This window comes from Myotis daubentonii, chromosome 13 (assembly GCF_963259705.1).
Source record: "Myotis daubentonii chromosome 13, mMyoDau2.1, whole genome shotgun sequence".
Classification (NCBI taxonomy): domain Eukaryota; kingdom Metazoa; phylum Chordata; class Mammalia; order Chiroptera; family Vespertilionidae; genus Myotis; species Myotis daubentonii.
Window position 1 is genome coordinate 37,409,008 of NC_081852.1, and position 19,466 is coordinate 37,428,473.

Below are 19,466 nucleotides of genomic sequence, written 5' to 3' on the forward strand. Positions count from 1 at the left end.
TTTCCTTCATTGACTGGCTTATTTCACTTAGCATAATGCTCTCCAGTTCTATCCATGCCGTTGCAAATGGTAAGAGTTCCTTCTTTTTTACAGCAGCATAGTATTCCATCGAGTAGATGTACCACGGTTTTCTAATCCATTCATTGCCTCCATTTCTTAAAAGAAGAATTTGAGTTTCAGAGAGGCTAAGCATTCTGTCCCAAATCACCTAGTGAACGGATGACAGAACCAGAATTTGAATCCAGATCTGATCAGACCATCCCATGGTCAGTGCCCTTTTTATATGTTGTCATTTTCCATGCCAACCTGAAGAAGTCAGTCTTAGATCCTTATGCACCCAAACAGGCTATCGAATCCAATATGTAGCTATTTATAGAGCTCAGCTATTGAATCCAGTCCATGTTCTGCTTAGCCAGCCATGTGCCCTGGCATGGGGCCATGTGTGCAGAATAAAAGGGGAGAGGGCTTTTCTAATTCTCATACAGGTGCCAAAAGAGTTAACAGAAAAAGCATATCTCTATACTGCTATGAGACAAACATGCCCCCTCCAGAACAAACTTGGAATTACAGTGACAAGTCAGCATGTTTACCACTCTCCAAGTGGATGCTATATGGCTACTTAGTCTGCATTATTACCCTCCCTTTTAGGTTAAAAGAGCAATTATTTATTCTTAGGTAAATGTGTGGTAGTTTAGCTGAGTCATTCATGCATGGACATAGCAGTGGAGTCAAGTCAGAGACTACCATGCTAATTCACTCTGTCTTTAGGAAAGTCAACTGTCAGAACAAAGAACAAGGACCCCTTATGATAGCTATAACCTCTTTCTTCAATAGTATTTCCCTGGTTGATTACTCTCTGAATTGGCTGTTTCTTTCACATGAATTTTCTGCCAAGTGTGGATGACCAAGATATTGGTAAATGAAAAACAAAAATGTCCACTGAGTAAAAGCAGATCCTCCCTTCTACTTTAACATATTCCTGTGGAGATCTATTTAGGTTATCACACTTGAGAACATAGATGTCGACATTCTATTAAAAGATAGGTACTATTAAAAAAACAAATAAAAAAAATAAAAGATAGGTACTATTATTAAACTACCATGTAGACAGTTATATAGGAAGAGTTACAATTTGTTAAGTGGATTAACCCACTGATTGGGATAAAGTGAATAAGAGGCCAGAATAAATTAGATAATTTCTGCAATGGTTAATTATTGTTTATCAGACCTAAAGAAGTATGATTTGAATGAGTTTAACATATTGTAGCCTCTCCCTTCTTTCCTTATTTCCTCCCTCCCTCCCTCTCTCTGGCACTAAGGGTTATATTAAGTCATGACATATCATATACTTCATTAATATTCCATGGAATATAAGATATTCCATTGAATGAAGATTATTTCTGACTGTATAAGGTAACTATTTTTTAAGCTCATAATTTAACAAATTATAACCAGTAGGAATTTACTAGATCTAGTTTACCAAAGATAGTGTAACACATTGTAAGGTATTTGTGTAATAAAAGTAAATGCTATTTATTGTTGTCTTTTAGTCAATTAATGAAGGATTCCAGGAGAGAGATATGACAGTTGTTTTTTGGGGTTTTGTTTTTTTTTTACTATAAATGGAGGTTTCCAAAAGTTTTAAGAATAAAAAGAAATCTTTTTAGCTTTATATCTAGTTTATTATCCTACGATTATAAAACTAGTTATTATTTTTTAAAAATGCAACATTGTACTTATATGCAAGGAGTTTAGATATTAATTTATGTTTTAATTTCAAGAATTAAATTAAATTTCTTAAAGTTCAAAAGATAAGTTAAACTTACCTGTAACATTGAGTGAAATTCTACTAGTAGAGATTCATTTCTTTGTGTTCAGTTTTTGCCTCTAGAGTTCATTAAAAGATTCTGCAAGGAATGACTCTTTAAGTCTGTGTCAGTCACTGGGTTCTAGAAAATGCACAAGGTGCCTTTTAAACATGACCTTTTATCTTCATAGCAGTCCTACTTAGTGCATATTAAGTTTCCATTTTATAGTTGAGAAATTTCAGGATAATAGAAAGTAAATACTTTCCTAAGGTATAAGAGACAGAGTCCAAAATCAAAACAAAGTATCCCGTATGCCAAAGCCTTAACAGTGTTCTGTGGGGACTCATTTCTTAGGGGGCATTACAAAAATACTCCAAGTAAAGGATCTTGGGAAAAGAGGTGAGTTGGAAGAACTACAAGGACAAAATTTAACAGAACTCCCAGTTTCACTGAGTTCGTTATAAGTACGAAGCAGATGTCATCTTCTGTCCAGTACTTACCTGAATTACCACTCATTTTCCACTCTTGACATGCACATCTATGAAATTTGATTGTGTCTTAAATTGAACTTGCAGGTGTTATTTGGTGACAAGATGTTCTCGCCTCATACATTTCTTGAACAATTCATTGCCACCAAAGTGTGCAACCAGAAGCTATTTCATCGTATTTGCAGCAACTTCCTATTTTCTTTTTGTGGATTTGATCCAAAAAACTTAAACATGGTACGTGTAAATAGTTGGTTGGGAAAGCAAATGTTTTGTTAAACAGCAGTTAGGAGGTTTCATTCTAAATTGCATACAAACTACATTCATGATCTGCTTTTTTTGTCTCTGGAAATGTAATTAGCATGTTCGTGGCTTCCCACCAAAGCTGAGTCCACCTGGTTTCATAGGAGGATTTGAGAAGAAGGTTTTTTTGCTGAAAATTCTCATCAACTCTTGCTAGTGGCCAAAGCACCACATTGAAAAGTCCTTCACTTTGACTATGGCTATGGTTTTGAAATTAATCTTGCTGTGCATGAGCCCTATCTCAGACCTACTGAAGTAGAATTTTAGGGAGTGAGCTCAGGTATCTCTATTTTTTTAAATCATTTTTTTTTTTTTTACTTTCATAAGTGATGTGGAAATGGCCATTTTGTGAGCCACTTCTTTAACTCAAAGGGATGGAGGGGTGGCTCTTCAATGATAGCTATACATTCACTGTTTAAGGGATATTGAGACAAATAAATGTTAGAGTTCTTGTCCAGTCCTTTCCAACTTAACTGAGATCCTTTCCTTTTCTTAGTTACCACTAGCTGACCCAAAGAGTGGGAATGAAAAAGAGAGGAAGTTACTGTTTACTCCCCAGCCAGGGAGGAGATATGTTTGTAACCAGAGACAAAGCTGAAGTTGATTTCCACCTATGTCACAGATTCTGCCCAGAGACTTGTGTCTCTCTGTCGGTGGAAAGCACTGATTAACACTTTCCTTGCTTTCAAGCAAGATTATAAAAGATTGTTTATGAAAAACATGTTTTAGCCACTGCCTTTTCACATCTTAGGGAATCCATGCTTGCCTATCACTTAGATGGAAGCATTTCATGTAGGTAAAGGTAAGTAAAAAGACCTCTAAGCAAACTCAATAGAGATAATTTCAAAAGCACCCTCTCAACATGGTTTGAGGGTTTGCTAAAGAAAAACTTCACAAAATAACACAGTTGAACATAAATTGGGGGGGGCCCTGTTGTATATTCATATAGTAAGAATGCCTTTTTTCTCACTGTGGGGTACTGGACTATGGAATATTACAATGCCTGCAAGCATGTTTATTTTAGTACAGTATAACCAGGAATACCTAAGCAGAGCGTTTGTAGAACTTTGAAAAAAATACACATGTCCAGAACTCAGCCTTAGAGATTTTAATATTGATTCTAGGTTTGGGTAACTCATAAGTAGTTGTATTTTTTTAAGCTCCAAGATGTTTCTGATGTCAACTTTGGTGGAAAATAACTCTTTTATATACTAAAAAAAATGCAATTGAAATTATGAAAAAAAATCAAGGGTTTTTAAAATTCAGAATAAATTTAAGAGTTAATGGAGGTTAAAATATTGGATGGATTATATCCCACAAACTTTCAAAGAGCCTTGCAGAATATTACCACATTTTAAAAATCAGATGACAAAGTGAACATTCAGATTTGTTCTCAATGTCTTACAATGAACAACTTTCTCGGAATGTCTTTTGGGACATGACATCGGGTGAAGAAGAAGGTCAATGACTTCTTGTCCTCTTAGACCTGTCCCAGGCAAGACTGGAAAGAAAATCTGTATTATCTTCTGTCTTTGACTAGTGGGAGGCTCTCTGTGGGCTCTATGAGACACTGCTCAGGACAGAAGAACAGAGCTAAGGGAAGGGAAAGTTCTTAAAGATGGGCTTCTTTGGATAATGAGTCTTCAGAGGTTACGCTATACGTTTATTCCTAAAAGAAAAACAGAGAACAGATATTCACATTTACTTGTGATGTGATTATATGATGAGCCTTCAAATGAGACATAATCTCTTTACTTTACAGAGTCGCTTGGATGTTTATTTGGCACATAGTCCGGCAGGAACATCTGTTCAGAACATGCTACACTGGGCCCAGGTACGTGCTTCCTGTTTCTGATATGAGACACACACATCTCTGCAAGATCCCCAAGGAGAGCTCCCAGAGAACTCCCTGCAGGGTTTTGCAGGCACCTGCCACTGTCCAGTTGGTATTCTAGAATCAGCGTATACTCATGCGGATTTCCTTTACACCCTTCTAGTCTTCACATCTTCAGTGTCTGGAGTTTGGGCTTGGTTCCTAGACATATTCACTGACTTCTGATCCTTAGATTACTCCAAACTGCTTTTTCTAGGAAAGCTTGTATTTTCTCCTCTTGGAAATCACTAACTTTAATAGAACTTTATGTGTCATGATATAGACTATTTCACCCTCCAGTTGGCATATAGGCCATTTCAGAGTGTGAAAATAATTCAGAGAAATAATTTAGAGAAAATTAAATATTAGGGAGGGATTAAAATAGATTAGGGTTGTCCACTTTTACCCTCAGCTTTGTATGTGCATGTATTATTCTATTACTCAATATTTGACAAGCTCAAAGGTGAGTCAAATTCGATTAGTATAGTTGTCTGACCCAAGTGTGTGTGTGTGTGTGTGTGTGTGTGTGTGAGAGAGAGAGAGAGAGAGAGAGAGAGAGAGAGAGAGAGAGAGAGAGAGAGAGAAAGAGAGAGAAAGAGAGAGAGAGAGAGAGAGAGAAGGAGAGAGAGAGAGAGAGAGAACTTCCCAAAGTTTTAATATAGCTGAGATCTCTAGGAATTTAACCTACACCCTGTTCTTTGCTTTAAAATTTAGAATCACTGCTATAGATAGCCTGACACACTAGCTGAGAGTTTCGGAAATTCTTTGAAGAGTTCTACCTTCAGGAGATAAGCCTTCACACTCAAATAGGGAAAATGAAGTTTGAGTCATAGGGCCTCCTACTGGTGAGGAGACGGAGCCTCTCTGACAGGCATGACCTTCCAGGCAATACAACTTCAATTTCATATTTATTGAGCACTTACTATGTGTTCTTCTGCTATTTATGTACATGGTTTCATTCAGTATCATCAAATTCATTCTCATAACAATCTTTCAATAAAGACATCAATATCTCCATTCAACTCTCCTCCAGTTGCAGGCTCCTCCCTGGCCTGAGCCCCTAGTCGGGGCTCATGCAAGAGGCAACCAATTGATGTGTTTCTCTCACATTGATATTTCTCTCTGTCTTTCCCTCTCTCCTCCACTCTCTAAATAGCCAATCCCTTACACATGCACAGCTGACTCTTCTTAAAAAGTACCCTTCTCTGGCAGGAAGTCCTCTTCAGGATAGAAATAAAGATGGGGGATAAAATATTTGGTCATCAGTCACATAGACAAAGATGCAGATGATGGTAGTAATATTAGTGAAAAGAGATTTGTTGAACATTTCTAGGTGCTACATGTTTTTATGCATTGCCTTATTTAATCTTCACAACCTACAAGAAGAATATTATTGTCATTCCTATTTCACAGGTGAAAAAATAGGTTTAGAGAAGATAAATATCTTGTCCTGGACCTCCGGTTCAATATTCTGTTAAGCCTGGATTCATACCAGGTCTGTTTGATGCCAGAATCCAAGTTTCTAGCTAGTACAGTCTATTGCTTCCCATTGTTGAAAATTTGCAGAATTTCAATAACAAAAGGTTGCTGCCTCTGTCAATATAAATCTGATGGGAATCATTTAAAACTAAAAATCAAGTTTAAATCAATGAGTGTGAAAAAAAACCTTTAGAGCCCTAGCCAGTTTGACTCAGCGGATAGAGCATAAGCCTGTGAAACAGAGGATCCTGGGTTCGATTCCGGTCAAGGGCATGTACCTCAGTTACAGAGTCCTCCCTGGCCCAGGCCCCTGGTCAGGGCTCATGCAGGGGGCAACCAATCGATGTGTTTCTCTCACATCAATATTTCTGTCTTTCCTTCTCTCTTCCACTTTCTAAATATCAATAGAAAAATATCCTCGGGTTAAGATAAATAAATAAATGAGTTAAAAAAAAAAAACCTTTAGAGCAGTCAGAATAATTTAATGAAGTGCTTGATGTAAAGGTAAAAATTATGTCTCTTCTAATTGGCATGGGTGGCAAATAACAGAAAAAGCAACCCCTAGGTGTATGAATGTTTCTATTCCAACATCTGATCTAAAATTAAAATGCAAACATAGGCATGCATGGCACCTCAGACATGCAGCCTGTGGCCACATTACTGATAAGGCGGCAGGATGTTTGGCCTTGCAGACAAAAGGACACAGCCATGCCACACCTCCCACAGGAAGCACTGAGAAGTTCTGTGAATAAACATTCCTTTCAATAGTAACAAAATTGTTTAAGAATAATGAGTAACATTGTAATATCTTAGACCACCTGATAAGGATAGTAAGGTTTAAAGTTGTTTAAGAATAATGGCAGTCATTTTTTAATGTAGGAGTTACATAGGTGGTGCCTTTAAAAATTATGTATAAAAATTCCTTAAGCCAAGACATTTAAGAATCATTCAGTTCAGCATCTTTTAAAAAATGTCTGTGTATAGCATTGTAACACTTAAAGGCATTGCAGTCTGAGGATTTTCATTGGAAAATTATAGGGGGGCATATAAGCTTGATAATCAGTTTCATTAATTAGTATAAATTTGTATCATTGTTATTATTTGGCTTATTAGTCTTTATGAAATTTTCTCATGTGCTAAAAAGTGGAACATAATGTCAATCTTCTCTGTATATTTCTTGTTTACTGTCTCTAAATCTATGTTTTTATATTATTTTAATGTGTTTATTCTTTTTATTTTGTTATAGGCGGTTCATTCTGGTGTGTTCCAAGCTTTTGATTGGGGAAACCCTTATCAGAACATGATACACTTCCAACAGGTATGATACTAACAATCATCAGTTGCATATTGCAAATGAACTAATAAATATAGGGTGGGGCAAAAGTAGGTTTACAGTTGTGAGTATGCAAAACAGTTTATTCTTGTATTATCATTATTCATCATGTTATTTTTCATATGAACAACTATAAACCTACTTTTGTCTCTACTCATTAAGCACTTAGTAGGTCCCAAACTATGCCAGCTATTTTATGTAGATCAGATGTTACTTATTGGTTTCTTACCATGTGCTGTATCATTATTTTTGATCTTCATAATGACCTTGCAAGGCACAGGGGGATTAGGTAAATTGTTGAAATTATTTAGCTAGTAAAGAACCAAAATATGATCCAGGGGTTTCTGGATCTAAAGTCCATTCTTCTTCCAGTATCTTCTCAAAAAAAGAGAGAGAAAGGAAGGAAGGAAGGAAGGAAGGAAGGAAGGAAGGAAGGAAGGAAGGAAGGAAGGAAGGAAGGAAGGAAGGAAGGGAGGGAGGGAGGGAGGGAGGGAGGGAGGGAGGGAGGGAGGGAGGGAGGGAGGGAGGGAGGGAGGAAGAAAGAAAGAAAGAAAGAAAGAAAGAAAGAAAGAAAGAAAGAAAGAAAGAAAGAAAGAACTCTTAGTGCTTGAGACCATATTTTAAAGAGAGAAATAAAGATACATAATTTATGTTTCTAGAACATATTCTCTGACTTCTTATCCATCTCTCATAAAATGAGCTTACACTGTCTTATTAGCACTGTCTTGGAAAGTCATTTGCTATTCATTTTTTAATAAACAATAAAGGATAATTAAAGATACACCAAACAGAAATATTCCCCTCAGGAAGAAGCAGTGCTATCAGCCAGAGAATGGTATGTCAAGATATTTCCTGACATTATCTGTGAAAACCGGGTAGGGTACATGCCTAGGTTGAGGGCTTGATCCCCAGTAGGAGGTGTTCAAGAGGCAGCAGATCAATGTTACTCTCTCTTCCCCTCGCCCTTCCTCTCTCTCTCTTCCTCTCTCTCTAAAACATAATAATAAAAATTTTTTAGAAAAGATACAAGGGTTTTACAAATCAGGGCTGAGGAAATTTGGAAACTTTTTGAATAGCAAATTTAAAGTACCAACATATTAACTACAACAGTAAAAATGCGTAACTTAATTGGTGTGAAAAATCCGATTTTCCTCTAAACTGCTATGGTTATATGTGTGTAAGTGGGTGTGCCCAAACACACAAACATGCTATGGCGAAGTACCATTTACTCTTGTAATTAACCGATTCCCTGCTTTAACAAGAGTATATAGCTGCCCCAGAAAAAACTGTCAGATGATGGCCTCCCCATGTGAGACTCAGATACCTGTTTGGATAAGATCTGACTCACAGGTATTAGCTTTATCATTAAGCTTACACATTCTATTTTTTAAAATGGTGATTCAGGTTTCACTATGAAAAGTTTGTGTAGGACTTTGGGAGAAAATAAGAAAAACCCAAACAAACTGAGGGAAAACTGTTTGCTGCCAAAATTAACTGTTGTATATTCATCTGCTCAGACTGAGATTTAAAAAAATACCGTAACTGAGTGGCTAAAACAACAGAAATGTATTTGTCGCAGTTCTGAAAGTCGGAAGTCTGAGAACAGGGCAGCGGCCTGGGGTTCTGGGGAGGGCTCCCTTTGGCTTACCGAGCGCCTCCTCCTTTCTATGTGCTCACATGGTCTTTCCTTGGTGTGTGCTCTTGGAGAAGGAAAGAGACCTCTGTCTCCCCTCCGTATAAGACCATCAATCCTATTGGATTTAACCTAATCTCCTCCTAAAAGCCTTATCTCCAAATACAATCATATTTGGGGTAGGGTTTTAACATGTGAATTTAGGGGGAAAACAAGTTAGTCCGAGCAAATGGTAAAAGTTAAGACTTCCAGTTGCAAGTAGCAGAAACAAACTCTATTATACTGCTTTACTGAACTAAAATGTATAATGGTAAACTCACAATAGCCAGGAACTTAAACACTGGCATTGGGGTTCGCTCTCTCTTGCTTTTCTCTCTCAATTCTGCCTTCATATGCTGTTTCCATTTTTAAGTTCTTTCAAGATAGTAGTAGGATGGTGACTGATGTACCTAACTCACACAGTGCTTCCAACTGCAAACCCAAAGGAAAAGGCAATGTTTTTCTTAATAGCTCTGGCAAAAAGTTCCAGGGAGAACTCGGGCCCTGTTTTAGTCATCTCATATAATCACTGTGGCCAGAAGAATGAAGAACAAATTGGCCAGGCCTGGTCCCCTGGATTACCCTGAAACTGGGGGCGTGGAATTTGTCAAATCAGCATGAGAGTGGTGTTACCAGAAAGAAGGGGGCAGGAAAAACTTGCCAGGCCTGATTTTTCTGTAACAGGCTGGCTTTTTAACATTGTATTTCAAATGAGTGTTTTTATGTACGGGTCTCAACGCTCCCTGAAGAGGCTGCTCAAATGTCAGTAATTCCCTGGGCCCAGACTTCTGCATATGTGGAGGGGTATTGATATTTGTCCTATTTTATCCCATCCAAAATTTTGTTTGAAAAGGACACATTCCCAGTCCAAGTGCTACTAGAAAGATGCCCCACCAAAGAAATGCGTCCCTTTTCTCTAGGATCCTTTTCTATTTCCCCAAAAATCAAATAAAAAATATAATGGTAGTCTTTTAAAATTTACAATTCATATTTTGGTACTAAAGTGCTTTCAAGTAAATTTCACATTTTAATGTTTATATATCACTAAGTGTATCCTAACTGCACATTTTTAACATTTAAAGTAGATGCTTAAAAACTGAGTTTGTTACTTCTCTAATGTGATTTTTTGTGAACACTCTTCTTTTTTCTCTCCCTCTCTTTAACTGTATTTAGTTTACGCCTCCCTTATACAACGTCACTAAGATGGAAGTGCCAACAGCAATGTGGAGTGGTGGACATGACATTGTGGCTGATCCCAGGGACATTGAAAGTTTACTCCCGAACATCACCAGACTTATTTATTACAAATGTATTCCACACTACAATCATGTCGATTTTTACCTTGGACAGGATGTTACCCAGGAAATTTACCAGCACCTAATTAGAATGATGGAGGACTATTGCTAAAATTAAACACACTTACCTTTTCCTAAGCAGCAAGTTTCCATGATAATAATGTGGCACACAGACCCAAAGGTGACCCCTCCAATGATTTTTACCTCCTCATGTCCATGCATTTGTGTAGCTCACCTTCCTTGAGTTAGGGAAGCACCTGAGACTTGCTCCTAGAATTGGCAAAGGTGACGGGATGGCACACCCTTAATTAGATTATGTTTATGGCAAAGGTGCTGGGATGTCATTCTCTGATCCTATCTAATAAAAGAGAAACATGGTAATTGGCGTACGACCGATACCCTTTTCATTGACTAATCAGCGAGATATGCAAATTAACTGTCAGCCAAGATGGCGGCCGGCAGCCAGGCAGCTTGAAACTAACATGAGGCTTGGTTGCCTCAGTGACGGAGGAAACCAACGTTCCCCGCCTGCCGCTGCCTCTGAGCTGGCAGTTTAAGAAACTCTGTAACAAATACGCCCAACTTCAGCCAGCAGATTCGCAACATTGTAAGCAAAGGCCAGAAACCTACTTTCAGCCGGAGGCCTAAGAGCTGGAGCCAAGCCTCAAGCTAAAGCTGGCCCAGAATTAAAAAAAAAAAAAAAAAGGAAAAAAGGAGCGTTTGGGAGTTCAGTCACCCCCAGCCTGAAAACAGCCCTCAGCCCCTCACCCAGACTGGCCAGGCACCCCAGTGGGGACCCCCACCCTGATCCAGGACACCCTTCAGGGCAAACCAGCCAGCACCCACCCGTGCACCAGGCCTCAATCCTATATAGTAAAAGGGTAATATGCCTCCCGGCACCGGGATCAGCGTGACGGGGACAGCACCCAAACCCCCTGATCGCCCTGCGGCTCTGTGTGTGACAGGGGGCGGGGCCCCAACCTCCCTATCCACCCTGCTCTGTGCCTGATAGGGGGGAGCTCCCCCCCCCACGGGCCCTGCTCTGTGTGTGACGGGGTAGAGCCATAACCTCCCCATCAGCCCTGCCCTGAGTGTGAGAGTGGCGGCGCCCCAACCCCCTGATCTGCCCTGCTCTGTGGGTGATAGAGGGCAGCACCCCAACCCCCTGATGGGCCCTGCTCTGTGTGTGACAGGGGGTTGCTCCACAACCTCCCCATCGACCCTGCCTTGAGTGTGACAGGGGGCGGCGCCCCAACTCCCCAATCAGCCCTGCTCTGAGCCCGACCAGGGGCTGCACCTAGGGATTGGGCCTGCCCTCTGCCACCCGGGAGCAGGCCTAAGCCAGCAGGTCGTTATCTCCTGAGGGGTCCCAGACTGCTAGAGGGCACAGGCCGGGCTGAGGGACCCCCCCTCCCCCCCCCCCCCCGAGTGCACAAATTTTTGTGCACCGGGCCTCTAGTTACTTTATATTCTGTAAGAAACCATCAAAACAGACTGGAGCAAGAAATTCTCCTTGTTGTCCTGATGAAGTAAGCAGCTATGTTGAGGAAACCCACATAGAAAGGCACTGTGTCTGACTTCTAGGATCTGCAGGTGACTGCCAGCTAATAACTTGCAAAGAGTCAGGACACTCAGTCATAAGACCCTCAGGCAGTGGTTCTCAACCTTCCTAATGCCGCAACCCTTTAATACAGTTCCTCATGTTGTGGTGGCCCCCAACCATAAAATTATTTTCATTGCTACTTCATAACTGTAATGTTGCTACTGTTATGAATCATCATGTAAATATCTGATATGCAGGATGTATTTTCATTGTTACAAATTGAACATAATTAAAGCATAGTGATTAATCACAAAAACAATATGTAATTATATATGTGTTTTCCGATGGTCTTAGGCAACCCCTGTGAAAGGGTCGTTCGACCCCCAAAGGGGTCGTGACCCACAGGTTGAGAACTGCTGCTCTAAGGGAATGAGTTCTGCTTAGAACTTGAATGAGCTTGGAAGCCCATTCTTTCCCAGGAAAGCCTGCATTTGAGAAAGCAGCCTGGCCAACACTTGGATTGCAGCCTGGGTACACCTTGAGCAGAGGACCTAGCTATGCCATGCCTGAGTACTGACCCACAGAAACAGTGAGGTAATAAACATATATTGTTCTGAACTGCTACATTTGTGGGCATTTGTTATCAGCAATAGTAAACTACTACTATTGTAATAATACTAAAGTATTATCATTGTTACTAGAGACCCGGTGCACGAAATTCATGTAGGGGGCGGGGGGAAGGAGTACTTCAGCCTGACCTGCACCCTCTCCAACCTGGGACTCCTCGGGGGATGTCCGACTGCTTCTCGCAATCTGGGACCACTGGCTCCTAACTGCTCACCTGCCTGTCTGCCTGATCATTCCTAACTTCTCTGCCTGCCTGCCTGATCGCCCCTAACCACCTCTGCCTGGATGCCTGATCACCCCTAACTGCTCCCCTGCTGGCCTGATTGCCCCTAACCACCTCTGCCTCGCCCCCCACCCGGAACCCGGGCTTCCCTCCCTCTGGTCGGCCGCAGGCACCCAGGACCCAGGCCAGCTTCACCCAGGCTGGCCACAGCCACAGGGGACTGTGTGCGGGCGGCTTCACTGGGCCGCAGCCACAGCTGCCTGGGACCACGGAGTGGGAGGTTTGCCCCTCTCCTGAACCACAGCCCCAGCCTCTGGTGCCTGGGACTGTGGGGTGGGCGGCTTGTTCCTCTCCTGGGCTGCAGGTGCAGGTGCAGCCGCTGGCACCTGGGACCATGGGGCAGGCAACTTGTCCCTCTCCTGAGCCGCAGCCTGGCTAGTTCCCATTATTCTCTCGTGAGCTCATTTATGCCTGCCTGGTCCCCATTCCTCTCTCCCCAGTGTTGAGTGTCTGAGCCATTATGGTGTGATGGTGTGACAACCATTTGCATATTAGCTCTTTATTATATAGGATTATTGTTATTTTGACTCTGATTAGAAGCTTGAGAGATCCTGCCCTTATTTCTCTTTGTCTTATTTCCTTTGGCCTGAGGAACTTTGAACATAGCTCATTTTGCTGATCTGCTAGTGATGGACTTTCTCAGTGTTTTTTTCTGCAAAAAAATTTTATTTTGCCTTCATTTCTTCATGTTTTATTATAGTTAGGACATTTAACATGAGATTGACCCTCTTAATGGATTTTTAAGTTATTGTTACATATAGGTACTATGTTGTACAGAAGATCTCTAGCACTTTTCTTCTTGCCTAACTGAAACTTTATACCTATTGAATAACCCTTTTTTTCCCTCTCTCCCAGGCCCTGGCAGCCACCATTCTACTCTTTGCATCCAAAAGTTTGACTATTTTATATACTATTTTATATACATGGAATTATGAAGTATTTGTCCTTCTGTAACTGGCTTATTTCACTTAGTATAATGTCCTTTAGGTTCATCTATGTTGTTACAAATGGAAACATGTTTTTTTTGAAGTCTTAATTACTATTGTATGTATATACCATGTTTTTCTTATCCATTTGTTCATCAGTGAACATTTAGATTGCTTCCATACATTGGCTATTGTGAATAATGTTGGAATGAACCCAGGGTACATATATCTTTTCAAGATCTTAATCTCAATTCTATTGTATATATGCACAGAAATGGGATCGCTGGATCACATGGTAGTTCTATTTTCAATTTTTTGAGAAACCTCCAGAGCAACGTCACCATTTTGTATCTCCACCAACAATGTACAAAGGTTCTAATTTTTCCACATCCTTGACAACATTTGTCTTTTGTTTTTTGATAATAGCCATCCTAACAGATGTGAGGTCATATCTTATAATGATTTTGATTAGCATTTCCCTGGTGATTAGTGATGATTGAAAGAAGACAAAGAGGCTCCCAGAATTTCTAGCTGGGCGGATTGGTGAATTATTATTATTTTGCCTTCATTTCTGAAAGATTTTTTTTCTGACAATAGACTTTTAGATTGTCCTTCTTCATAATTAGTTGTTATTCTTTCAGTGCTTTAAAATTGTTGGTTGACTTTTGGAATGCATAGTTTCTGATAAGTATGCAATACCATATAGGTTTCTTTGTACTTAATGGACCTTTTTTGTTTTTAAATATACTTTTTGCCAATAATTGCCAGCAATTTGATTTGGGCACACCTGGTTGTGGTTTCGTGTGTATTTTACTTGGAATTATAAAAGCTTCTTAGATCTGTGCATATACAGCTTTCATCAAATTTGGAAAAATTTTGTCCATGATTTCTTCAAATATCTTCTGTGCTTTACTTTTTCTGGGTCTCAATACATATATGTTAGACCACTTGCAGTTGACTCACAAGTCACTGAAGCTGTGTTTTCCCCCCAGTATTTTTCTCTGTGTGCTTTATTTGAGACAGTTTCTGTTCCTATGGCTTCACATTCATAAATCTTTTCCTTTGCACTGTCTAATCTGCTGTAACTATAGCTGGTGCATTTTTAAAATTTTGGATACTGTATTTTTCATCTCTAGAAATTCCATTTAGGTCTTTTTTATATTTTCTGTACCTTTCTTCCTTACTTTCATGTTTTTCTTTAAATCTTAACATCATACACGTATTTTAATACCCGTTTTAACATACTTTCTGTTTATTTTAATTTTCTCTGTCATTTGTGCATTTGTTCTATAGATTACCTTTCTTCTGACTAACGGTTATATTTTCCTGCTTCAATTCCATACTTAAAATTTTTTATTGGGTGCCAGACTTTGAATTTTGCATTGCTGAGTACAGACTTTAGAAATTGCTGGTAGGCAGAAAGCTAAGGTTTTCATAGGGTTCACCTTACTTGTTTTCATCACAGTGCTGCCTGCTTGCCAATGTCTGACAACTGTTGTTTATTACTTTGGTTCCATTTTCTAATTTTTATGATAGGACGATAACTCCAGACCCTGTTATTCTCTCATGACTAAAAGCAAAAGTCAAGATTCTTTTGAAAAATTATATCATTCTGCTAATGTGTAAGCAGTATAACTTCACATAAAGAAGGTAATTGTAAAAATATGAAATAAAAAGAATATGTAACTTAAAATTTTTAACTTTTCTCTGTTCTATCTGAAATTGTCTGTCTTACTACCAGTATGTTGTGGAGAACTGTAATGGAGTCCAACCCTCTGAATTTAGATATAAGTAAGCACAGTCAAGGAGAAGTAACTTGTCCATGGTGTATAAGTGTATAAATTAGTAAGATAATATATGAACTATATTTTCAGAATGCTGGTCGAATGTAGTATTTCTAGGACATTAATTTTTCTCTGCAAAAGCTTTACTGCTTCCTTCCTAATGTCTTTAATTACAAGCATTTGCACTGATCCATCTTCCCTATTACTTTTGAAAATGGTTTTTCACCATGAAATACCACCACAACAGAATTTATGATAACACTCTGCTTTTTATTTTATTCCATCAAACCCTAACCCCCATCTGTCTTTCAAAGTTTCCCATAATCTGACTTCGCCCACTCTTCCAGTTACATTTTCCCTCTGCTTCCTTAACTAGTTGCAAATGTTTTATTCAAAAAAGATTTGTACACGTAAGTCTTCCTACATATCTTTCTCACTCTCGTGGACAGGATTTGTCCACACTGTTTGCCTTAAACTGAATGAAAATATAATTAGATCATAACAGTGCATTTCTTAAGCAAGTAGGAGTTTCTTGTTTTTATTGCTGTATCTTAAAAATACTGTTTTAATTTATATTCAGTAAGAATCTCAAGGTACATCACCATCACTTTCATCAATTATATCAATTTAATATTTTTCATTTGATTTTGTACTATACATTTAGGATTCTGAACACTGGCAGCTTCTAGAAGGAAGAAAACTTTCACATGGAATCACTTTTCAGTTTAACCATAAGCCTACTTTGTGCAGGACTTGGTGTGTCAGATGTCTCCTTAGTGTTGGGTGGTTTTCGCAGTCCCTGCCAAAGAAGTTTCTGAACAAGTCCTCAAAGTAACAGGTTATTAATTTTAAAAATTTATCTCTAGAGTCTAGAGATATGGGAGGAAAGAAGAAAACCAGGTTCTTACCTTTATGACTTATATATTGAGTTTAAAATATGATGGGAAAGTTCAACCACTGAGGATGGTAAGTAAAATAATGAACATTATTTAGCATTTATTATGCACTTATTAACTTATTTAGCTTTTATAAAAGATATGGTCATTCATCCCTGTCCACATCTTTGTGATACAAGTACTTTGCTTATCTATTTTGTAGAAGACCACTGATGCTTAGAAAATTTAAATAATTTGTTTTCATAGCTCATGTCAAATGTTTAAGAATTTTAAGCAAATCTGGGTCTTGAGTCTAAATCCAAATCCTAGGCTCTAAAACTTTCTTGTTTTATATCCCAATAGTAAGCCCAGGATAGCTCATGTAGTCACAAAAGTATCTGCTTGTTAGAGGATTCGTGTGGCTCTGTACAGAGGACAAGACCAGAATTTAATACAGACTTGAAATAAATAAAGTAACTAAAACAAAATCTATGTCATCAGAGCTACCGAGAGGGAGTGACTACATCAACAGCAGGGGCAGGGAATGAAATGGGCAATGCCAGCACATAACAGGGGTGCATATAAATATGTAAAGCAGGCCACCCAAGTGCTGAGTCAAAACCAGGTTGACAGCTTGGCTGGTATTCAGCTGACAGATCTGTTGACAAGAGTGTTGTGATGGCTTTTGCATAGCTACACCACTTTAAGGTAGCAGCTCAGAGTCATCCCTTTGACCTTTCCCAATGTAATTCCTCTCATTGAAGCACTCCCTGCAACACTGGAAAATTACCCAAGCTTCAGCAGCATCTTCTTCTCTTCTATATTGAATAGAACTAGAAATTTTGAAAAGTCACTATCCTCTGTAAGCAATGGCCTTTCCTTTCATTTCATACCTGAAATTTCTTACATGAGGCTGAGTATTTTCACATTTTTAGGTTCCATCAACCTAGACCTTTTAGTGATGGTTCCAACTGTTGTAGCCTGCTCACTAATATGGTGTCAGGTGGATATATTGGTTTAGTGAAATGAACCGGTTCTCTCCTAACCCTTCCTTCTAAGGATATCGTGGGTACTGCTGATGTTTATCAAGATCATCCATAACAAAAAGTCACTCTCATGTCTATGGCACTTCATTTCAAAGTGCTTTCACAGATATCATGACCTTTCCTCTTAGGGATTGAGAGGTAAGATGGAATCGCTATGGAAAGAATGCTCATGTTAGGGCTAAACAGTGGACGTTCCAGAGCCACCTCCACTAATTATTACCTGTGTGCCCCTAGGAAAGTTCTTTATCATTAATTCTACAAAACGGAGTCATTCTTTGAGGCCTACCTAATATGCTGTCATGAAGACCAAAGATGTTCATGAAGCACATTTGTGTAGCACAGTACTCAAACATGGGCCTTCAAGTCCCAGTTGTTTAGGTTTGGTTCCTAGCTCCATTATAATATTCATAATCCATAGACAAGTTAATTACTCTAATCCACATTTCCCTACCTGAAAAGTGGAGATAATGTTAGTAACTCTATTATCTGATTTTCAAATGAACTTGGGTGGGAGACCAGCTGCCTCAGTATGTCGGTCTCATTTAATGGCTTTGCATGCAAAATGCTGTGAGTGGTTAGGAAGGCCTACAAACCAGGCTCTGCCTACCTCTTCAAGCTCATCACTCCCTGGCTCCCTATGTTTCTTTAATTCTCTTCAGGAAGCCTAGCTCCTCGCCACCTGAGCTATTCCCCTGCCTGTAATATCTGTCAGATTTTATAGATCTCAGCCAAACATTCATTTCCTCAGAGAAGACTTTTCTGTCCACCCTGGTGACGGTGCACTTCATATCGGTGGATTTGGCACAATTACAGCTAAAGATTTAACTCTGTGAGTAAGCAGCTGTAGAGTGATTGCACCCACAATCACCCAGGCACAAAGTCAGTGATTAAAAAATAGTTGTCACATGGCTGAGAGTGTCCTCTCTGTCCTCCAAGCACTTGATTGGGTCTTGTGGAAAGGAGGGTACTTTTAAGATGCAATTAATACATATTTGGCTAAGACTCATTGCTCAAGAATTTCTTGGCATAAATAAGGAGCTATTGATCTGGAAGGGAGGGAACTGAATGAGATCTGAGCCTTGGCAGGGGAAGGCTGGCTGGCAGGACACCAAACAACTTCACAGGGAGGCACCTTTTGGGGGACTGGGACATACCAGACTAGCATATCCTGATATGTAATCTTGTAAATGTGTCGGAAATGACTGCACTTACACATGCTGAGTCACATAACTGAAATTTACAAGAGTTACAAAGAACAAATCAATAACATGTTTATAATTTACATTAAAAACTCTAGCTGTCAAAAGAACTATATCAAGTTTTATGCCAAACTAACAGATTCTTTACCTGTACATAACATAGGAAGTCCTAGTATAAAAATGTCGCTTGTTGTACAGATTAAAAAACACAGAGGAAGTATATGATTTGACAGAAACCATTACCTACACAATCACTCAAGTGCATAAGAAAATAACAGTCTGGCACTTTATATTTCGGTTTCACAATAGCTTAATAAAATGGTACCATTTGTATCCTTTCTTTATACATCAGGAAACTAAAGTTTGGAAATACTGGGCAACTTGCCTCAAAATATCAATTCTCTAATCTCTGAAATCTTGACTTTAGATAGCAAGCTCTTAATCTTTATGCTATAATATTTTGTATCTATTATGAACTAGCCGGACATTAAGGACACAAAGAGTAATAAGGTTCCTGCCCAAGTGGAACTTACAGACTAATGAAAAAGGCAGACGCTACAGCTGCTTACTGACAGAGTTAAATCTTAATATGAAGTGCACCCTCATCAGGGTGGACAGAAAAGTCTTCTCTGAGGAAATGAATGTTTGGCTGAGATCTGTAAAATCTGACAGATGGAATTGAATTATATATGTAGTTCACATTACATTTTTATTGGACAGCACTTGTATAGAGAATCAAGAGTAAGGTTATTATTGCCTAAGAAATCTGGTTATTTGTAGAAAAACTTGAATAATTCTTCATGTATAAATTTTGTTTTAATGTATGAAGAAGTGAGAGAATGTAGAGTGTACGGAAGATCAGGTTGTGCTATAGTAGTCAAGTTTGAAGATAATTAGAAGGCTGAAAAGCAGAAAAACAATTATTGAGTAGTAAT

General features: G+C 39.1%; 1 protein-coding gene across 4 annotated transcripts in view; it reads left to right on the forward strand.

Moving 5' to 3' along the window:
- The window catches only part of LIPK (lipase family member K), a 35,219-nt gene extending 24,624 nt beyond the window's left edge, over positions 1-10,595 (forward strand). For all 4 annotated transcript variants that reach the window (XM_059662747.1, XM_059662748.1, XM_059662746.1 and 1 more), the window contains 4 exons: positions 2,384-2,530; positions 4,359-4,430; positions 7,195-7,266; positions 10,127-10,595. In XM_059662747.1, the coding sequence (XP_059518730.1) occupies positions 2,384-2,530; positions 4,359-4,430; positions 7,195-7,266; positions 10,127-10,360 (525 nt within the window). In that variant the 3' untranslated portion in view covers positions 10,361-10,595. The remainder of the gene's footprint in view (positions 1-2,383; positions 2,531-4,358; positions 4,431-7,194; positions 7,267-10,126) is intronic.
- Positions 10,596-19,466: the final 8,871 nt, after the last annotated feature.